At 49.6% G+C, this 22,288-nt stretch overlaps 1 protein-coding gene across 5 annotated transcripts in view; it reads right to left on the reverse strand.

Moving 5' to 3' along the window:
- The window catches only part of SPTB (spectrin beta, erythrocytic), a 137,407-nt gene that overhangs the window by 35,035 nt on the left and 80,084 nt on the right, over positions 1 to 22,288 (reverse strand). For all 5 annotated transcript variants that reach the window (XM_078335107.1, XM_054240020.2, XM_078335109.1 and 2 more), the window contains 16 exons: positions 21,795 to 21,886; positions 21,332 to 21,412; positions 20,858 to 20,973; positions 20,343 to 20,455; positions 19,338 to 19,525; positions 17,290 to 17,407; positions 15,839 to 15,997; positions 14,620 to 14,922; positions 13,773 to 13,923; positions 12,306 to 13,176; positions 10,908 to 11,045; positions 5,615 to 6,371; positions 4,943 to 5,145; positions 4,740 to 4,830; positions 3,428 to 3,574; positions 1,265 to 1,528 (listed from right to left, as the gene is read on the reverse strand). In XM_078335107.1, coding sequence (XP_078191233.1) covers positions 1,265 to 1,528; positions 3,428 to 3,574; positions 4,740 to 4,830; positions 4,943 to 5,145; positions 5,615 to 6,371; positions 10,908 to 11,045; positions 12,306 to 13,176; positions 13,773 to 13,923; positions 14,620 to 14,922; positions 15,839 to 15,997; positions 17,290 to 17,407; positions 19,338 to 19,525; positions 20,343 to 20,455; positions 20,858 to 20,973; positions 21,332 to 21,412; positions 21,795 to 21,886 — 3,792 coding nt within the window. The remainder of the gene's footprint in view (positions 1 to 1,264; positions 1,529 to 3,427; positions 3,575 to 4,739; positions 4,831 to 4,942; positions 5,146 to 5,614; positions 6,372 to 10,907; positions 11,046 to 12,305; positions 13,177 to 13,772; positions 13,924 to 14,619; positions 14,923 to 15,838; positions 15,998 to 17,289; positions 17,408 to 19,337; positions 19,526 to 20,342; positions 20,456 to 20,857; positions 20,974 to 21,331; positions 21,413 to 21,794; positions 21,887 to 22,288) is intronic.

A 22,288-nucleotide genomic window follows, 5' to 3' on the forward strand; every position in this document is an offset into this window, starting at 1 on the left:
AAAGTTTCATGACAAAGACACCAAAAGCAATCTCAACAACAGCAAAAATTGACAAATGGGATCTAATTAAACTAAAGAATTTCTGCACAGCAAACAAAACTATCAACAGAATAAACAGACAACCTATAAAATGAGAGAAAATATGTGCAAACTATGCATCTGACAAAGGTCTAATATCCTGCATCTATAAGAAACTTAAATTTACAAGAGGAAAACATACAATCCCATTAAAAAGTGGGCAAAGCACATGAACAGACACTTCTCAAAAGAAGACATACATACAGCTAACGACATATGAAGAAAAGCTCAACATCACTGATCATTAGAGAAATGCAAACCACAACCACAGTGAGATACCATCTCACACCAGTCAGAATAGCTATTATTAAAAAGTCAAGCTGGGCACAGTGGCTCACGCCTGTAATCCCAGCACTTTGGGAGACTGAGGCAGGTGGATCCCCTGAGGTCAGGAGTTTGAGACCAGCCTGACCAATATGGTAAAACCCTGTCTTAAAAAAAAAAAAAAGGTCAAAAAATAACAGATGCTGGTGAGGTTGCAGAGAAAAGGGAACACTTATACACTGTTGGTGGGAGTGTAAATTAGTTCAACCATTGTGGAAAGCAGTATGGCAATTCCTCAAAGAGCTAAAAGCAGAACTACTATTTGACCAAGTAATCCCATTACTGGGTATATACCCAGAGGAATGTAAAGCATTCTGCCATAAAGACATACGCACACAACTGTTCACTGCAGCACTGTTGACAACGGCAAAAACATGGACTCAAACTAAATGCCCATCAATGACAGACTGGATAAAGAAAATATGGTACATATACACCATGGAATATTATGCAGCCATAAAAAAGAATGAGATCATGTCTTTTGTGGAAACATGGAGCTGGAGCCATTATTTTTAGCAAACTCACACAGGAACAGAAAATCAAATACCAGATGAGATGTTCTTATGTATAAGTGGGAGCTAAATGAAAAGAACTTAAGAACACAAGGAAACAACAGACACTGGGATGTACTTGATGGGGGAGGCTGGGAGGAGGGAGTGGAGCAGAAAAGGTAATTATTGGGTATTGAGCTTAAAACCTGGGTGATGTAATAACATGTGCAACAAATCCCCATGACATGTGTTTATCTATGTAACAAACATTCACATTTACCCCCAAACCTAAAATTAAAAAACAAAAGTTCAGGTTGGCTTCCATGATCCCTTCTATCCTAACCTTCTGAGTCTACAACCCGCTCACGTGCCTTCAGCTTAGCCAACATCCGGTTGACGCTGGTTAGGTCCTTGCCCGGGTCATCTGACCGAAGCTGGTCCTCCATGGCGCTGATCCACTTGTTGAGGTCAGCATGGGTCTGCAAGCGCAGGTCGGAGCTCCTGGCAGCTGAGAGGCGCTGGGTCTTCTCCTTTGTGGTGGCCTGCAGCTCATCCCAGAGCAAGTGCAGGGCTTTCAGCCTCTCGGACACCAGGGCTGCAAACTGGGGCTTCTCCTCCATCAGCTGCTTTCCTTCCTGGGGGGCAAGAGAGGAGAGCTCACACTCTGGGCTGACAGGGCCTTGGAGTAGCTCTGTTCCTGATGGTTGCAAGAGGCTACCCAAGAGGAGGGTAGTCAGTCTTAGTATACCTGATACAGTCAGTCTTAGTATACCTGGTCAGAATCAGTGCCTCTTCGGGTGAGAGGCTACCCAAGAAGAGGTCAGTAAGGCAAAGAATCTTCATAGAATGTGAGTAGGGCTCAACTGAAATTGACTCTGAATCCCCAGCCTTAGCATGGGTGTCCAACTTTTTGACTTCCCTGGGCCACATTGGAAGAAGATCCCATTGAATCTGGGGACAGCCCAGGACACTGAGAACATCTAGTTAGTGCTTCAGTGTCCAGTGCCAGGACAGCAGTTATTAATGTTTGCTTTCCATTGCCCTCACCAGGGTTCCAGCACTGTCCTGCACAAGGCTGGAGGAATAAGCAAGATGATTAGAGTGGTCCAGGGGAGCCATTAATCCTCATCATTTGGATGGGCAGAACCACTGGGGAGTGGATGTTTCCACTCCTTGCAGATGGCAAACCAAGGGACCCCTCTGTAGTGAGTTTGCCCCGTGGACAAGTCAAAATGTGGCTGGAATTATATCTGGTAATCACTACCTTTGCTCCTCTCTACCATGGCTGTCCATGAAAAAGTAGCCCTAGGATCAGACTGACTTCTTAACCTCCCTGTGCCTCAGTTTCTTCCTCTATGAAATGAGAGTTGTAATAGGACCTTCCCAGTGGAGTTGTGAGCACTAAATTCTTAAAGACAAAGGAAGCATTCAGCACGGTATTTGGCAATTATGAGACACTCAATAAATATTAACTATTAGGCCAGGCGTGGTGGCTCACGCCTGTAATCCCAGCACTTTGGGAGGCTGAGGCAGGCAGATCACTTGAGGTCAGGAGTTTGAGACCAGCCTAGCCAACATGGCAAAATCCAGTCTCTACTAAAAAAAACAAAAATTAGCTGGGTGTGGTAGCATGCGCCTGTAATCCTAGCTACTCCGGAGACTGAGACACAAAAGGGCTTCAACCGGAGGACAGAAGTTGCAGTGAGCCAAGACTACACCACTACACTCCAGCCTGGGCAACAGAGAGAGACTCCATCTCGAAAAAATAAATAAATAACTATTATTAGTAATATAGATTCCTAAGCCCAATTTATATCACACTGTACCCACCCAAAAATGATACATCCGTGCAGATAAAAGCCAGACAAGGCAACTTTAGTAACTGAAGGAGGTCAGTGAAGGTTAGCGCACAACCTCAGGAACTCACAGTACCTGGATGTGTATGGAATATTTTTTTTCACACCAGCTGACCCCTGTCTATAGCTTCCATGCTGCAGACTCCCTGCGTCATTGCCCCCAGTGCTGCTTCCGCTACCAGCCGTGTCCAACCCTTTGAATAGGAGGACTTCTTCCTTATCTGTGGTGGTGCATATTATGAAAATTATGTATGCAGAGAGCTTTTTTTTTTTTGCTCTTCAGCTACTGTGTTAATGCATTTTAGCATTTTATGTGTGTCCCAGACAATTCTTCTTCCAATGTGGTCCAGGGAAGTCAAAAAGTTGGACACCCATGCTAAGGCTGGGGATTCAGAGTCAATTTCAGTTGAGCCCTACTCACATTCTATGAAGATTCTTTGCCTTACTGACCTCCTCTTGGGTAGCCTCTCACCCAGAAGAGGCACTGATTCTGACCAGGTATACTAAGACCGACTGTATCAGGAGCTCTGAAGGTTTAACTACTATTTAGAGAAGTTGTTCGCTGTCACATTTTGTACTGTCAGCAAGCTTCAGGACAGTGTCCATGCCCTGGGTGAAACCCCATCCAGGCAAGCTTATCTGAGCAGAGCGCTCCCCCCCCCCACTCACTTTACTTACCGCATCGATGTTCTCTAGCCACCCTTCATAGGAAGCCAGCTCTGCCACAAACGCCTGGTGCTTCAGCCATTTATTGTGAAGGTTTCGTGCTTCATCATAGGATACATCTTGAGATGTCAGCAGCTTGTCGTTGATCCAGAGAGTGAGCTGTGTGCATAAAGAGTGGGCCCCACTGTCCCTGAGTGTATTTCTTTGGCAGGGCCATACCTGCTGCCCATCCCTGGCTGCAGAAGGAGAAGGCCACAGGGAGGAGGTGCAAGTACAGAAGAGAACTCATCTGCAGTTCTGGATCCCTCTGCACCAGCACAGGCAACTTTACCCATGACAGGCCAGGGCTAAAATGTGGACACAGGTGCATCTTCCCTACTAGAGTGTGTGTGGTGTGAGACCAGGGATACTTTACTCTTCTCTCCAGATTTCAAGGACCTAGGACAGGGCCTAGCATATTCTAGGAACCCGAGTGTTTACTGGATAGATGGATAAATCCATCCTTTGGTAGTAGGGTGAGAGATCCTTGATAAACACAGGAAAAAATTTTATTTAAGGAAGAAGCCAAGGATAGAGGTTGATGAAAACAAAGTTGTCTGGGCTGAGAGAAAAGGGGTATGACAAGAAAGAAGTCAGGGAAAACCCCATTCCATGTAGAAAGTACTATCAATGGAGGGAGCTGGGAAGGCGGATTAAAGACCTTCCTCATATAGCTGGCCCCAGGTTGAACAAGGACCTTCTGAGCCAGCAGTTTTCCAACTGGTAGGTTTGTTTAAAATGCTTCTTTCTCTGTTTCACCCCTTAAAGTTCTGATTCATCTGGCCTGAGTGAGATCCAGGGGTCTGCTTTAACTAGGGCCAGGACTGGCTCCATAATTTGCAAGGCCCAGTGCAAAATGTTCAAAAGCATAAAGAATTTCAAGACGGCAAGAGTAGAGCATTAAACCAAGCCCAGGACCCTTCTAAGCTAAGCACATGGTGTAACACAGGTCACACATATTTGAAGCTGGCCCAGACTGGGTCCTAAGTGATTCTAAAATAGGCTGTCCTTAGACTACTCTTAAGAAACTCTGGCCTAGATTTGACAGATTAAAGATGATTTTTCAGGTTTGAAAAAACAAACAAACAAACAAACCAACAAACCAACCAAAACAGTGGAACCGAAGATTCTAGAGGATGACCCAATGAAGTACCCAGAGGTCCCCGCTCATGGAATCCCACAGCTCTTGAGCTAGAAAGAATTCCTGTGGACTTCCTGCCTCAAGGGCACTCTGTTTCTAGAAAGGAATCTCCAGGAAAGCAGCCACTCCTTGCTGGAGCCTCACCTCCTGGCAGTTCTGGAGGAAGTTCTGTAGCTCCAGATTGTCTCTCAGTAGGACAGTGGCCTCCTGGGCCTTCTCATCATTCTTCCTGTGCCTGGAAAGAAAGCCAAAGACACAGTCACAATAGTGCCGAGTATGGGGTCCTCGAGTGGCACCACTACCCTGTGTGGCTCTGGGGGCCTTGTGGCCCTGGGGCCCGAGAGTACCTGTCCTCAATCAGCTGCACCTTCTCCTTGATCTTGTCTGAGTACAGGTTTCCCTCAGCTACCAGCTTGTTTCCAGAGTCCACAGGACTCAAGACCTTATCCCGGTTGTTCTCCATAGACACCAAGAAATCCTCAAACTTCCGTATTCCAGCCTCTGCAGCTTCCAGGGAGTCTGGGGGCTCCAAATGAGCCAGAGTGTATTCCTGTTGGAGCAAGTTTCCAGACAAGGCATGAAGACACACGGAGGAGGTGATGAGCACACCTGCCAAGTGGGAGCACCACATGCAGCCACACAGGCCACGGTATGAACAAGCCCCCTAGAGGAGCACAAGAAAGAGGTGCTACTCCCTAGGACTTGACTCTACCCCTACCCCAGGGCACCCAATAAACAGTGTGCCTAAAGCCACAGGGAAGGCTAACCACCCAGGGCAAAATGCACATCTCTAGCCTCTGAAGACCCAAGAATAAGGCATAGTTTGGGACGGAAAATGCACCTAATGCATTAGGGATGGAAAATGCACCTAATGGGAAACAAAGATTTCCCCCATGAGTGAACACAGAGTCCAACACAAGAGTAATGTGGGCCTTGAGCCTTATAGCACATTTGTGGACTCACCATGAGTGCTATTGCCCTGAGACACTTGCTTGTCCCAGCCCTGAATGCCTCTCTACCTGGTTGCTGAGGATGGCTTCAGCCTGCTTGGCATCTTTCTGGAACTCCTGGAAGCCGAGGCACTGAGCGAGGGTGCGGCTGCGGCTCTCCCACATCCTGTCCAGGGCATCCCAGCCCGTATCCAGGCCCTCCAGCCGCTGGCCCAAAAGCAGATACTCTGGGTCCGTCTGGCCTCGGATCACTTTCTCCCCAGACTCTTTAACACGCTGGTAGCTCTCTTGGTGCCCGTCAATCTCATCCTTGATAGCTGCATGCTGCTGCAGGAGCTGCTCAGCCTCTGGGAGGGATTCGGGCATGTCCTCGGAGGCCACGGCCTTCTGGGCAATGGAGAGCCAGGCCCCGAAGTCATCCAGATCCTGCAGGAAGGCCTGCAGCTGGCTGGCTTCCCCCAGTGAGGCCTCCTGGCCTTGCAGGGCTTGCTGTAGGCCTTGCCACAGCTCCTCCAAGTGTTTTTGCCGCTGGCCAATGTCCTCCTTCTGCTCAGGGTGTGAGTCCATTAGCTGCTGGGACTCACGCTCCAATGCATCCACACGGGCCTGGATGGCAGCCACATCGCGCTCAAGCCCTGACAACTTCCGCTGGATGGCGATGACACCTGCCAGGTCCCGCCCCAGGTCTTTTGTGGACTCTACTACCTTTGTCTTGTCGGTGATCCACTTGCTGGTCTCCTCACAATCCACGCAGTAGTTGTGGACTCGGAGGGCCGAGTCCACGGCCTCCCGCCGCTTCAACACCAGGGTCTGGAATGCCTGCCACCTGCCGGATGGGGACACAGCCCGGAGGAGAGAGACACCTTCTCCCTTAACTTCCCATAGGAGAGGCTGACCCCTCCTCACATTTCCCACAAGTCTCCCCCCACCGACTCTGTATGATAAAAAGAAAAAAATTATCCACCTAACAAAGTGTGGTGAGCAAAATTCACTTATCCAATTTTACTCAAGACATATGTAACTGTCAATCAGATCTTTCGATCCACAGAGGGCAATTAGTGATGTAATTCCACCATAAGTAAAGATACATGAAAGCAAAGGCTATGCATGTAGTTGGATTTCAGGCAAATATATGCAATTTCCCCAGAGTTTATGAACTATCAAAATAATTAGAAGGTTCACATTAACTTCAAGAATGCTTCAGAACATAGGGTGCCCAGCTGCCTTAGAGGAACCATGTAAATGCCCAAGACCACATTCAAAATATCCTAGGCCCTAAAAAAGATCACCTTGGATCTAAGAGAAAAGACTCCCCGTGAAAAAGAAGATGGATAAGAGGAGAGGGAAGATGAGAATGAGGAAGAATAAGCTGTGATGATAATTTAAATGAGTGATATCATCTTAACCTCCCAGTGAAGTGTGGCTATGAAACACAGAAATGTGCTAAGGTCTAGCGGATGCCTGGAGGCCTGGGGGTCATTCTATAGAATACAATAAGTTTTTCTCAAAGAGCTGCCCATCAGCTGGGCCAGACCACCAGGGACACTGCCCTCGGGCCTAGGTTCACTCATTCTGCATCACTGTAACATGCAAGCTGACTGCTCATTCTGTAATTGAACCTATCTTTCTCGAATACCCACAAGGGTATAAGGCATTTGCTGGCCTTTAGGAGAATAGAAACATAACCAGACCTTGCCCTGTGGGATGTATGATTTAGAGAAAAATTTAGACAAGCTAATAACATAGCATAAAGTTTTGTGTACACAGCACCTACCAGGCAGAGGGGAGGACTAAGGGAACTGGAAGGGGCAACAGAGTGACAGTCGCTCATGTGACCTCCACACAACCTATCACTGGACACAAAGCCACAGTCAGTGAACACACCCCTAGGGCCTCCACTGGAGTGACCAATTAAAGGATGGGACAAAGTCTCTCATTCATCTTTGTCCCCTGTTCCCAGAGGATGGAGGCTAAGGGACTAGGCAGATGGACTGGGCAGAGTGTACTACTGGCATTCCCAAGGTGTGACAACAGTAGCCAGTCTGATGTGAAAGGTCTGCAGAGAGATCTGAGAGACAGGCTGGGAGAGACCAGGGATATGAGAGAGGAGAGAGAGAACCGGAAGATTTCTCAGCTCCCATCTTAGACCATGAAGACCCTTTGTTCTGGGAATTCTTTGCCTGTCCAGCATGCAGATGGTGCTCTGAGGCTGGGAAATCAAGGAGTGTTCTCCAAGTTTGTTTGGAACCCCTGGAATCGGCAGGGAGGTGTTCCTGGGAGAGGGTCTGGCTGTGTCCCCAGGCAAGAGGCCTCCGTGATTTTTCTAGGCCTTTCCTGGAGTGGCCTCATTGCAACCACTGGGTGGAGGCCACATGAAGATGCGCTGGGGCTTGGGTCTAGTCTGCTTCCCAAGCCTACACTTGTCCCTCCACTGCACTGTCTTTGAGATGGAGGAGGCTGATAGAGCCACTCTAGTTAGCACCAGTCAGGCAACATCAAGAGTCCAGGTTTGGTCCTGGGCCAGGTTTTTCTTCAACTGGAATGCCTATGGTAAAAGATGATCACACATTCATCAAGTATTTGAATGACTCACACATAAGCTTGGCAGAAAAATTTTAGTTTTGTCCCAGTTTACTAAGCATTTATCAAACAATTCTCACATGCCTTATGGCAGACACTGACCTAGGTGCTAGGGATATGGCAAAGAACAATGCTGGCTGAGCATGGTGGCTCACGCCTATAAATCACAGCACTTTGGGAGGCTGAGGCTGGAGGATCACTTGAGCCCAGGAGTTTAGCCTGGGCAACATAGTGAGACCTCATCTCTACAAAAAAACCCAAAAAATTAGCTGGGTATGGTAGTGTGCATCTGTAGCATCAGCTACTCAGGAGGCTGAGGTAGGAGAATCAGTAGAGCTAGGAAGCTGAGACTACAGTGAGCCAGAATTGTGCCACTGCACTTCAGCCTGGGCAACAGAGTGAGATTCTGTCTCTATGAAACATAAATAAATTAATTAATAAAGAACAATGCAAAATCCTTGCTTTCATTCAAGTGGTTAGAGACATAAACTAGTCTATAATCCATCAAGTGGTGATAAGTGCAAAGAGAACATAAAGGAAGGTAACAATATAGAAGCCAAGGGGGTCGGTGAGAGGGCGGATGTGCTACTTTCAATGGGATGGTGACTGGGGGCCACACCAATAAGCTGACATGCAAGCTGAGACCTGAATAAAGGGTAATCCAAGGGCATAGCTAGGAAAATACTATTCCAAACAGGGGGAGTCTCGAAAATGTGTTTGGTGTGCAAAGCCTTTGGGAAACATGTATAGATATAGGTCTGCTTACATGGTCTAGAAGGAAAGTCTGGGGGACAAAAATAATTAGCAGATAAGGTAAGAGGTGAAGCTCAAAACCAGTACAAAGGAGGAAAAGATGGCTTTTCATCCAGAAAACTGGAAAGCAAGTGACCTGGACTGGCCCATGGCAGAGACAGGGTTTGGAATATGTAGAGGGAGGGAAAAGGCATCCTGGGAGAGAGAACCACAGAGGCACGAGGTGACACTGGGGGTGGAGGAGTAGAATGACTGCTGTTCTGAAAAATAGTTGAAGAGCTACATACGGAAGAAGAGTCAGGGTAAGTTTGATATCTCTCAAGGGCAGGGCCAGAATCAATATGTACACATTTCAAGTAGGCAGACTTCCACTCAATGGAAGAGCTAACTTTTTAACCAAAAAAAGTTGCCCCCAAATCAGAGGCTGCGTGGTGAGGGAGTGAGCTCCCCATCGCTGGCTAGATGGTGACTTCTCAGGTCCCTTTCAAGTCCCAAATTTAATTTAATCTCGTGCCTCAGGGTTTTTCTCACTTAAGGATGGGAGGATTACCTTGATATTTTTCACCGGGGATGGGGTATGTTTTAGGGGTCTGTAAAGATCAACATTCTCAGACTATAGTTCATTGTTGAGGTGATGAGTTCTTCCTCTCAGGAAGTTTCTCTGGTTTAGACCTGCTCTAGTTGCCTCCATTACGCAGTAATTGCCATAATCTCTACCACCTCCTGCCCACCAAGACACACAAACTCATTGCCTACAGTGAAAGAAGAAGGAAGAGGGATTCTCTTTTTTGTAAAACATCAGATTGACAAAGGAATCTCCTGAACTGCACTCTCCAGCTGGGCAGCTAAGTCAATCACCCCATTCTAGTGGCTCTAAAGAATTCTGGTCACCACTGCCTCCCCTTACCCCCTCCCTCCCAGTGGAGTCTCCACTGTGCTGACCCCTTCTTTACAACAGAGTCTTCCCTAAGTCCACCTCCCAGATTGCCTCAGGCAGGGCAAGTGTGGGGAAGGGCCGGAGTAATGAAGAGGTGGTGAACACATGGCATTGCCTGTGCAGGGCCCAGGGTAAAAACAGGGAATGCAGGCGTTTGCTGTGTCCTCAAAGATCCTCTGGGAACGCGTGGGCAATTACACCCCACACTGAAAGCACCCATCTCTAAAGGCTCCTCGGGGCCTGTTTTTTGTTCTGGCCACAAAGCTGGCTCAAGGCTCCCTGCTAATTCTCCTCTTCATTCAAGCCAGCCTCGTTATCGATACTGCATTTAGCACAGGCAAGAGCATTATTTTATGGACAGTATTTAAGAGCTCTCAGAAAGCAATTTTCTCTGCCCAAGAATGTCAGGGGAAATATAGTATGAGAAGCATATGGCCTGATTAAGTTTGGGCACACTAGGGATGTGCCCTCCATCACACACACACACACACACACACACACACACACACACACACACCCGCCCTCCCCAGGCACAGCATTTGAGCCTTGGAGGACACATCTCTCTCCCTCCCTGGGCTGCTCACCCCCTCGATCATTGCTCCTTGCTGCTACAGCTCCAGTACTACTAGGAAGGGGACTGTGGCTGAGAAAGACAGGAATGTTAGCCAGATGCAGTGGCTCATGCCTGTAATCCCAGCACTTTGGGAGGCCAGGGTGGGCAGATCGCTTGAGGCCGGGAATGAGACCAGCCTGGCCAACATGGTGAAACTCTGTCTTTACTAAAAATACAAAAATTAGCCTGGCATGGTAGCGCACACCTGTAATCCTAGCTACTCGGGAGGCTGAGGCATGAGAATAGCTTGAACCCTAGAGGTGGAAGTTGCAGTGAGCTGAGATTGCGCTACTGTACTCCAGCCTGGGTGACAGAGTGAGATTCTAAAGTCTCAAAAATACAAACAACAAAAAAAGGAATCTTGAGGGTACAGAAATGTTGGTGCGTAGTAGGTGGCCTAAATTTTGGGCCTGGCCCCTAGCAGTGTGTCAGGTGTCGATAGACAATGTCCCCCACCCCTTTCCCTACCCATACCCCACCTGGCGTTCAGATGGTCCTGGTACCGCTTCACTTCCCCGCTGCGTGGGTGGCCACTCTCTACCAGGCTGTTGGCAGCGAGGTTCACACCATCAATCTGGGTCATCAAAGTCTTCATCTCCTGGTCCAGGATGTCAAACCTGATATGGGCAGAGGAAAATGAGGATGGGTGAGGCAGCAGCAGATACTTCCTTGCCAGTGGCACCCAGTCTCCAGAGCATGTAGCTCTTGCTTTCTCCTTCCACTGCCTAAACCATTTGCCCAGGTGAGGCAGGAAGAAGAAGACAGATAGGCTGGCCCTCTTTCCTGGTTCATGGGTCTGATTTCATGGGTTAGGATGGCCTGGAACAGGCCCAGAGAGAGCCAGTTACTTTACTACACAGGCTTCTGGCTCAACAGAGACATATGAAGAGGAGGGAGGGCTGAAGAGAGGTTACTGTGTATGTGTGGGGGGGTCTCCATTGTCACAGGGGCCACCTTCCAGGCCTCCACTCTTCTGGCTGTTGCCTTTGGACTCTGAGTCCAGTGCTCTGACATCTTAATCCAAAAGATACCCTTTGAAGCCAGGTGCTCCATTCCTGGGTAAGATAAGGAAAAGCTGCTGGGGTGGTGTTCGGGGGGAATTTGTGGTTCTGATGGCTGGTCCTTCTAGAGTAAGAACCCAGGACTCTCCAGCATCAGTGCAGCACCACCTTGGCACTGCTCCAAAGAGTGGCCTCTCCTCCTTGATTCCCTGAATTCTGTGCCTTGGCTGCTGAGATGCTGCAGACTGGTGCACACCTCACCATCTCAGTTGCTGACGGAATTAGAACACCAGGAGTGAGGGTGGCCTTGCAGATTGGGGGTTTGCAAACTGTCTCTGTGGCCCCTCAGAGTCCTCTGGCTTAGGGACTGCCACAGAAAGCTATAGCTGGCAGGGTCCTGGCCTCTCAACCTTCTTCACCAGAGCAGCTCCATTTTTCCTCTGTGTGACATGGGGGTTCCATACACAATTGATTTGAGCAAAGACTGCTATAGCTGAAAAGTAACTGAATAACTGGACTAGATAAATTCCCTTTGTTTGAGGAACAGAAGACCCCAGTGGGTGAAGCACCCCAGGCCACAGAGCCAGAATAGAACTCATGACTCCCAATGCCAGGACTTTGCAACAAAGGGTATCCCAGGGTCTCTCGAAAAGACCTTTGCTGATCCAGAGACTATTACCAAACTAGGTGGGAGACGGTGCCCAGGCCAGAGACTATTGCCAAACTAGGTGGGAGACGGTGCCCAGGTCGGAGACTATTACCAAACTAGGTGGGAGACGGTGCCCAGGCCAGAAACTAGACTATTATCAAACAAGGTGGGAAACAGTGCCCAGGCCTGGGTACATGGAGGTGAGGAAAAGATGAGTTCACTCTGACCTGTGCTGCACAACCTCCAGGTCCTCCAGGGTGTCTGGCATTTCCATCTGGGCCAGCCACTTCTCCTTCTCACCCATCCACAGCTCACAGGCATCCGTCTCCCCAAACACTGTGTATAGGTCCAGGGCTTCCTGCAGCCTCTGTCGGCGCAGGTCCGCCTGGGCCAACACCTGCTGGTAGAGCTCCCGCAGAACCTGCAGCCGATTGGTCACATCTGGAGAATCCCGAAACTCTTCAGGGAAGCCCTGGGCCTGTTGCTCCAGGTGCTCCATCACCCCACGGCTCTCCTCCAGCTCCTCCAAGAAATCCTTGTGCTTTTTCCCCAGGGCCCGCGTGGCCCCTTCGTCCTGCCCCACATCTTCACCAGACAGCAACCGGTGGGCGTCTTGCAGCCAAGCCTTCAGGTCGTCCGCATCACCCTGGAACTGGAAAAAGTTCTCAGCATCCTGGAGGTTCTTCTTGCGGAAGGCAGCCAGCTCCTTCAGCTGGTCCCACTGGGCCGACACCTCCTTCATGCGGGCCTCGATCTGTGGGTGCCCAAACTGCTTGCGCACAACCATGCCATGAGCCTCCTGGAAGATGTGGTCCAGGTGGGCATCCAGCCCACGGAGTTCATCCTCAAAGGCCTTGTGCTTGCGCTGCAAGATGAGCACGCTGGTCAGGTCTTTGCCGTAGTCGAGGGAGGAATAGATCTGCTCCTTCTCTTTGATCCAGCTCTCAGCCTCATCCATCTCCCAGAAGAACTTCCAGAGTCGCTTGGACTGCTCCAGCTGGGCCTTCCGTCCAGCTGCCATGTTGCTCAGCTCCCCGAAGCACTGCTCCAGGTGGCTGATGCGGTCGTGGATGACCTGGGGGTCACAAGGCTGGTATCCTGGAAGGAACAGGGGGAAGGAGAACAAAATGAGGGAGGGGCTTCCTTTATGGGCACGCTTCAGATAAGCTGCCAGGTTAGAACCACACAACCTTGAAGCTGCCATCTCCCTGGAGCTTTGGGGTTTGAGGCAGGGGGGTCCCATTTGCTCAGAGGGCAGACAGATTCTTCATAATTATTTCCCACTGAACTTCAGGGTTAAGGAAGATAAAAAGTGGGGTTAGTTTTTAGTAGAAATATAAAACATAAAGTTATTATTTTTAAAATAATTTAAAAAAAAAAATTCAAGGTGATTCTTGAAAGAGGCAGTGATGTCTCTTAGCTAAAACAAGAATCTGGAAACCTAGATTGTCTCAGCCAGAATTTGAACTAGCAAGGAGAATGAAGGACAGAGGCTGCCTTGTTGGCGGCACCAGGTTATGGAAGCAGTTGCCTGAGTCTGGCTGTCCCTCAAGCTTCTTTCTGGGCCCATTACTTGATGAAAGAAGCAGAACTTTACAGGTGGTTCCAGGAGATTTATCCAACTTGGGGTGCTAGGCCAGAGGATGAGGCTCTGGCATCAGAAACCTCAACAGGGGAGACAGCCTTGGCCTCACCGTTCCCCTCAGTGAACTTCAGCGTGGCTGCGGTGATGGCCTTCACTTTGTCCCCTTGGATGGCGATGTCAGCTTCCATCAACTTGTGCTTCTGTAGCAGGTCTTCAACCTCCAATAAGTGCTTCCCAAACTCGGCAGACAAGAGGTGAGCCTGGGAAAGAGAACAGCATACAGGAAATGAGAAGTGAAGAGACTTACATATGAGGAGAAGAGACCCCTGCAAAGAGTGTGTGCCTGGGTGAGCCGAATGCAGCCAGAGAAGGGCTGCTGCTGGGGATGGAAGGAGCTACAGAGGGGGAGTGCCTACTGGGGGTGCCCATCAGCATCACCCATAGAACATCTTACAGACACTCAAGCCTCACACTCATCTGCTGCATCCGTCTCAGGGTTGGAGCCTGGGCATGTGTATTTTTACAAAGCTCCAGGGGCAGTCTGATGTGTGTCCTCAGCTGAAATTCACTGTGGCAGAGAGGAGAGATGGCCCTAAGGTGGGAGGTCTGGATTCTAACCAGAGTCCAGTTGTAATTACTAAAAGCCGGATTCTCCAGGTTTCTGATTAATGTCTGTCTCTTCAAGGTCCTGCAGGTTGGCACTGGTGCTGCCACAAACCCAAGATTTCTCAGTCACCAGGACACCAGGGACCTGGGCTGGTATCATATGCTGGAGCAGAGTGGGCCAAGAGGCAGAGAGGCAGGTGCAGCTAGACACTCTGCTGCCTCATTTCTTCTTTTTGACTCAGAGATGTGACTGGCTGGGAGATGTCTAAGGAAGCCTATGCTAACTGCAGGGCCACTGAGACCCCAGGCAAGTGCTGCAGGGCAGGGGGGAGGGCAGCCCCAGGGCCCACCTTGATCTCGTCCATCCAGTTGATGCTGTGCAGCATGTCCTGGAAGAGTTTCTGCAGCACTAGGGTGGTCTCGAGCCTCTGGCGCCGGGACCTCAGCAGCTCCTGCAGGTAACTCCACAGGCGAAGGATGTTGTCCTTCCGAGCCGTGATGCGCTTCTGGTCATGGTAGTTCTCCTTCTCCAGCTCCTGCGCCAGGTCCTCTAGGGCCCTCACCCGCTCCTCGTAGGCAGCTGTGTCAGTCTCGATGGCCTCATGCTTCTTCTTGGCAGCCTCCACGGCGGCCAGGTCATACCCGAAGTTATCCTGCCCCACAGGGAGAAAAACAGGCAGCTCAGTCAGACACCCCGGGTCTCATCCCCAAATGCAGGGAAAGGCCTGGTCCGTTTAGAACCAGCACTAGATGGGAAAGCACATTCCCAAGAAGGAGCTGGTTCTGCCTTCCTTTTGCAACCTGTCTTATCAGACCCAAGTTCCAAAAATTAATGTTTCACAAGAGGCTCTAAGAGAAGTTCATGATTTTACTCTCTGTGCCACACGTGTAGGAGATGATGCCTGTGTGTTGCCAATGGAGCCCCTTGGTGGTGCACTGGCACTCCCCACCCTGCTTTGAGTGGACCTGTTGGATTCTAGGCAAGAAGAGGTTGCTTCTCACTCAGACACCACGTGCCAGCAAACAGATGGTTTATCCACATGCTATCTGGGGTGCTCATACACTCTCCAGTGCTCTCAGAATACTCGCTGCCCCCTTTCTGGACAGAATCTAATTTGATTCCAAGCTTTAAGTGGGAAGGAACAGATGCTCTGATGAAGAATCAGCCCTGGGGTCAATTCTTAGCTAGAATTATGTCAGAGCACCAGAGGCCAGAGTCCAAAAGGCACACCTGACGCAGACAAGGGGCAGTCTGTGATTTCACCACACACCTAGAGAACCACAATTTAACACCAACTCAAACCCCAGCTGTAGTTGACGCTACAAGCTCACAGAAGACAAATTCAGGGGCCAGTTCTAGACTCCAAGGCTCTTTCCTAAAAATGAGATTTCGTAAATCCTGGAGAGCTCCTCCCCAGAGACAAATCTTGATCTACCGGATCATGAGGAGCTGGGCTGCAAGGCACGACGAGAGGCTATGAGAAGCCAAGTCGGACTCCAGCCCAGCCAGGAGCTGGAGGCTCTGAAGAAGGTCCCCTCTCCTGTCACCCCATGCATGTCCCTCATTACCTGGGCCACGAGGTGCTGGTTTTCATTGAGCCACGTCTCTCTCATCGCGGCTTTCCGGTCAAAGCGCCGGGCCAGTTGCTCTAGCTTCTCCTGCCGAATGAGCTCATTTCTCAGGGCCAGCTCCCGCCGATACTCAGCTTCCTCCAGGCTTTCCCAGGCCTGCACGAAGAGTAGAATGAGAATTCTTGGGGCACAGGAGAAACATCTGTTTGGGGGCTCCACCTCTTTCACTCAACACAGAGTGATTTCTGAAATCGAGGTAGAGCCTGATGCTCTTGGGTGATGGGGTGACAGATTAAAGATCGATAAAAGCCTTTTGGCTTTCATGTCTGGACCCATCAAAGATTCAGAGAGCACTGCTCATGAGTCTCATTTCCCTCTTCCCCTAAACCTGCCTCAGACACTTGGCCTAAAATAATGTTTTTCACCTCGCTGGATGCTCAGTAAGTTCTTATTGACTAATGGTTACCTCCTTTCGATATGAACTGCCAGGTGGTGGTATGCCTCCAAGCCTCTAAAATGTCATAGGCATTTCCCTTTGGTTGTAAGTAGTTAATATTCCATCTTCAAAAACAAACTCAAGATTCTACAGAGGATAGTCTTCAAAACTGGCTCCAAAAAAATGAACTCAGAGGCTAGGTGTGGTAGCTTACATGTGTGATCTCAGCACTTCAGGAGGCCAAGGTGGGAGAATTGTTTGAGCCCAGTTCAAAACCAGCCTAGGCAACATCGCCAGACTCTGTCTCTATAAAAAATGTAAAAATTGCTGGGCACAGTGGCTCAGCCCGTAATCCCAGCACTTTGGGAGGCTGAGGTAGGCAGATCACAAGGTCAACAGTTCGAGACCAGCCTGGCCAACATGGTAAAACTCCATCTCTACTAAAAATACAAGCAAAATTAGCCAGGCATGGTGGTGCATGCCTGTAATTTCAGCTACTTGGGAGGCTGAGGCAGGAGAATGGTGTGAACCCAGGAGACAGAGGTTGAGGTGAGCCGAGGTCACACCACTGCACTGTAGCCTGGGCAACAGAATGAGACTTCGTCTCAAAATAAAAATAAAAATAAAAATTAGCCAGGTGTGGTGGTGCACACCTGTAGTCCCGGCTACTGAGGCTGAGGTAGGAGGAACACTTGAGCCTAGGAGGATGAGGCTGCAGTGAGCTGTGATTGTGCTACTGCACTGCCACACGGGTAACAGAGTGAGACCCTGCCTCCAAAAAAAAAAGACGCAGGGACTCAAGGCATCTGAACAGGAGGAGTGAAGGAGGGTGGGGGAGTAGATTCTGACTCCTCAGAACTGGATTCAGATAACTCCCCCAACTAGTCAACATGTGGATTAAAAACACCAAAGAAAGTGGCTTGGTTTAATCTGGTCCAACGACCATTCACTGTGTCCTTATCAGGAATTCAGTCAATCCACTGTCAATGCATAATGGAAAATGCTGCTGTACCCTGTTGATGTCAGACACTAGTTTCCCATCATGGGGTGTGTACACTTTCTGATTGTTGGCTCTCATCCGGGACTGGATGGTAAAAAGTAGAACTTCCAGATTCCCCTTCTCCTGAAACCTGTCAAGAAAACAGAGGTAGGAAGATTGGTGCTATGATCTCATGGCCAAATTTTTTTGGCTGAAGTCAGCATGGAACTGTGGCATCTTGAAGCTTAGATAACAAAGCATATTTCCCTTAAAAACAGAAAAACTAAAGAGAATCTACAGGTCTGCTTACCGTTTAAAACATCTATCCTTCTCACCAACTAAAATCTAGTAGGGATTTGGGTCTTTACAACATAAACCAGAGAAAACACAATGGCCACCACAGCCTTGATCATTTGCTTCCACATGGGAAGCTGGGGTATTCTGGTAATACCTGTAAATATCAAGTTTTACTGATCAATATAAAAAAACACCCTTCTCTGTTCTGCAAGTGATGAGGGCTTCTGACTAGCTCTCTGATCAGTTTCTTATGGAGTGAGTCAATAAAACCCCAGAAGCAGCATTTTCCATGGGAGAGCACACTGCACTTAAAACAGCTTTCACCCCGCTCTTAATGAGCCAGATCTCCTGACAAGTCCTACAGGCCAGATGCTTCCCAGAAGGCAGGAAAGGCTGAGAGCTCTGAGAGGATTGTAGGTGTAGGAGACAAGAATTGGCAGCAGGATAGATGTCTAGCATGTGGGGTACAGGCTCCAGGTATCAGGTACTTCCACATTTCTGCATGTACCCAAGTGTCCACCCATTTCTGCATTCTTGATCTGGGAGTCAAGGATCAGCTATATGCAAGGTCCCCACCCTGAGCCCAGCCTAATGGATCTCAGTGTTCACGGGCACTTAAGAGAACTGTGGACACGAAGCACTGTCTACACAGCCAAGAGATAACACCCCTGTGTGCAGTGACTGGTAGACTCATAGGGGATGCTAACTGGACTGGATTTAGGGCTTCAGAAGTGGTTTAGTGTCAGGCCAGAAACCAGATACTTTTTTATAGTACATCCTAGAGTCAGCATTTCACCTTTCCCCATTTGAGAGTCATGAATGGAGAGTGTGGGAGATGGGTGGGAGGAACAGAGTCGAAGGTCCCACCAATGAGGTAGAAGCCTGTTTCAGAGGAGCTGGACAAGCTAACGGCAGATAAGCTGGAATGCCCTGTGTGTATGTGTGCATGTTTGTATGTGTGTGCATGTGCACATGTGTGATTGTATATATGTATGTGCATTTGCACATATGGTTGTGTGAGCATATATATGTGTATGGGTGCATAGTGTGTGCACACACGTGCATGTATAGTTATGTATATGAGTGCATGGTTGTGTATGTATGGTTGCATGTACATGCATGTATAGTTGTATGTGTATGTGTGTGCACATGTGTGTATATGGTTGAGTGTGCATGCATGTGCATGGGTGCACAGTTGTGTGTACGCATGGTTGTGTGTATGCAGGTATGCATGTGTGTGCATGGTTGTATGCACATGTGTGTAAGCATATGCACATAGGCTCTGCACACACTAGGGCGGGGTAGAGATCCTGAGAAGCAGGCTAAGTGCATTGTTGCTGAGCTGTGACAAATGGGAGAGAAAAAGAAGGATGAACTTGATGATCCATAAGGTCCCATGCAGAGAGCTCAGGGGCTGAGAGCTCAGAGGTCATCATCAGAAAACAAGCCCACAGCTCAGTGGCAGACCAGAGAGGAGCCTTCCAGCCTGGGTTCTTCAAAGAGTCTCAGAAGCCTATGATTTCCCTCCTCCTCCTCTTCAGGGATCTGGGAGAAGCCACTGTCTTTGATTGTGAGTCAAGGTTTCTCATCAATGCTGGTTTCCTCTAAGCTGATGGCTTGGGAGGAGAATGGTGAAGAGGGGCACAAAGCAGGTGACACATGCACAACTCTAATCTTGAGGGTGTGCCTCGTGGATGTACTTCATAAGGCCCAGAGCCTGGCTCTACTTTTTGGTGGTCAGTTTCCCAGCCACTAAGGACCCTCCCATGTACCAGGGCCCTTACTTGGGTGGCTTCTCCACGGTCCGGTAGGTGCTGAAGGCCTGCAGCTGCTGCTGGACGCCCGTCAGCGAGTTGGCAAACTTGCGGCTGTTCAGAACAGTGATGGTCTGCTCGATCCACGTGAGCAGGTCCGAGGCTAGCCCGCTGTACTTTTCAATCATCTTCTCAGTCTCGATGGCGTGGTCAATAACCTAAGGAATCACCTTCTTACTCATTCTCATCAGAAGGGCAATGCCACCACTGAGGATACCAATGAGAACCACAATCAAGGTGCCCTGAAATGGGGCTCCCACCTCTTAAGCCCTGGAGTGCTCTAGGCTGGGTTTATTCCCTCAGCCCAAGACTATTGGTAGGGCAGAAGGAGTGGACTGGAAGTGAGTGAAGTCCGCCTCTTGCCAAGCAGGGAGCTGGCCTGTTAGGGATCGGGAGCAGCTCCCCTTCCCAGTGCTAGAGATTGGTAAGCTTGCTGTGCCAGGATGCCAGCCACTAGGGGGCCAGGGTTGTGTTTATTTTTAAAGGTTCACGAGGAGTTAAGGGCTGCCAGGCATTGTCTTTACTAAACAGGAGGCGCACAGATATAAATGGGAAATGGTACCTATGCTCTAGAAGGTAAGGATCTAGCAGAGGAAAGGAATCTGGCATGACGGTCTGTACTGATGGGTGAGTTTCTGGTATACTGTGGGTGCTTAAGAGGTCTGCAGTCACAATAAACAAACCACATAAAAGCCTGGACAGTTCCAGTGGGGATGTCCATGAGACATGGGCCTCAGGTGGACCAGGTGGACACCAGGCACGGAGCGGCCGGCTGCGGCACCTTTCAGGACAGACCATCAGCCTGCTTTGGAATTCAGCCCAGGAGCCACAGATGCTGCAAAGATCAGCTTTAGAGGAAGTTGGGGGGTGAGTAAGCCACACTCTTCACCCTTTCTTAGGTTGGAAAGGGGGCCACTCTGTCTGCATCTGGCAAACAGGGGAAGGGTGACACTCTGATTCCAAAACAGCTCGTACCTTGCCAACACGCTTGCCCTCCACTGCCAGCACCTTCATCTTGGAGAAGTAGTGGTAAAACGCCACCACGTAGGTGATGATAGATTTCTCATCAGGGTTTTCTGTAAAGACATCTGTTAGGGGAAAAGGTGTACTCTTAGCATCAAACTGGAAGCTACAAAAGTTAGGCTCAGAGAATTTGTCCCCCATTCCTCCAACACGAAGTTCAACTACAGGCACCAAGTGACAACCAACAGAGCAAGAATGGAAGTGGGTGATGAAATCCATTTAGGGCCACAAATTACAAAAGAAGAAAAGAATAAGGAACCAAAGTCCACCTCCAAACAGGCCAGGCAAGGGAACCAGCATGGAGCAGAGAAGCAGGCCCAGAGTGAAGCGTGGCTTAGGCACTGCCCCTCACTGTGCCCACAGCTTGCCCAGCACCAGGGCCAGCCTCTAGCACTAGAGGAGCTCTAGCACAGCGAGTGTGCCCCTCAACGCTGCAGCAAAGACTGTCAAGGGTGAGTGTGGCTCACCTTCGGGGTCGAGGAGTGGGATGATGCCCAGCTGGCGCTCGGCCACATCGAATGCGTGCTCCAGGTTGTGCCGGGCATTGGAGTCCTTCAGCTTATCAAAGTCGATCAGGTCAGGCCTGGGGATGAAGCTGGACTGTGAAAAGGGAGTAGCCACAGCATCCCCGCCAGCAAGGCAGCCCTAGCATGAAGCAGATGCTGTGCAGAGGCAGTGAGGCAGTGAGGCAGTCAGGCAGGAGGAGCAAAAGAGGAGACAGGAGCAGAGGAGAGGGGGCAGATGTGAGCCTCAGCACATGAGGAAGTGGGCAGCAGCCACGCTGGGATTTAAGGAAAGGGGGGTGCTATAGGGTGCTGAAGGGGAGAGGACAAGGAACAGCAGAGGTCACATTTCTGTGACTCCATGTTAAGTGCAATGTGTCCAAATATTCCCAGGAAGGCTGTCTCAGTCAGTCCCCACGGCTGTTCCCACCATCTTACCGGTGCTTGTGTATCAGGGCGTTAAAGGCCAAGCCATCCTTCCAGCTGGAGGTAAAGTTGGTGACATTGACATGAGGGTAGCTGCATCCAAGAGAAACAGTTAAGAGCTGAGAATTAGAGTTTTTTGTAGTCCCAAATAAGTGTACAAACTGAGGGCTAATATGCCAGGAGAGAAATGGAACTGTCCCTTCTTGAGCCAGGTCAGCAAGAGGGGCCAGCAGCTAAGCCACACATAGAGGCTTCCCCATCAGATGTGAATACCACATGGACTCCCCACTCTACCTGCAGGCAACTTTGGAAAAGAACCCTGTATTCCAGGCCTCAAAGAATCAGGTCTGGACAGACTTTGCATCAATTACAGGGAAGCAGCTGTAGTTCTGGGTGATAACTAGTGTCCCTCTGGGGATGGCAGTGCTGGTGGGAGCAAGGGGAGATGTGCTAATGGCTGGTTCCCAGGGCATACCCCGCTGTCTTCATCTGACACCACAACAGCAACGCATCCTTGGCTGAGCGTGTTTCACGACCTTCCTGAGTTTGGACAACAATGTCCTGAATCTGAGGGCGGCAGAACAAGAGAGATTTGAAGAGGATTTGCATCTACAACTGTGCCTTCCTTCTGTCCCTTGGAGGCTCTCTCCCTCGTACCTCTGCTGTAGCTGCAGCCCCGCAGCAACACTACACTCTGAGGCCCTGCACCCCAGTAGCCTATTTCCCTGCCTCGGTCAGCCAAAACAGTACAGGGACGAGACAGCTGTAATTGGATAACTCTAACAGAATGCAGAGAATCAGTGATGCCCCGATTCCTCCTCTGGAGGTGCAATGCCCCTTGAGGCTGTGGAACAACAAGAATGCTGATGAGTACTGTACTTTCTTTCTTTCTTTCTTTGAGACAGTCTCACACTGTCACCCTGCCTAGAGGGCAATGGCGCAATCTTGACTTACTGCAACCTCTGCCTC

The sequence above is a fragment of the Callithrix jacchus genome, chromosome 8 (genome assembly GCF_049354715.1).
Source record: "Callithrix jacchus isolate 240 chromosome 8, calJac240_pri, whole genome shotgun sequence".
Classification (NCBI taxonomy): Eukaryota; Metazoa; Chordata; class Mammalia; order Primates; family Cebidae; genus Callithrix; species Callithrix jacchus.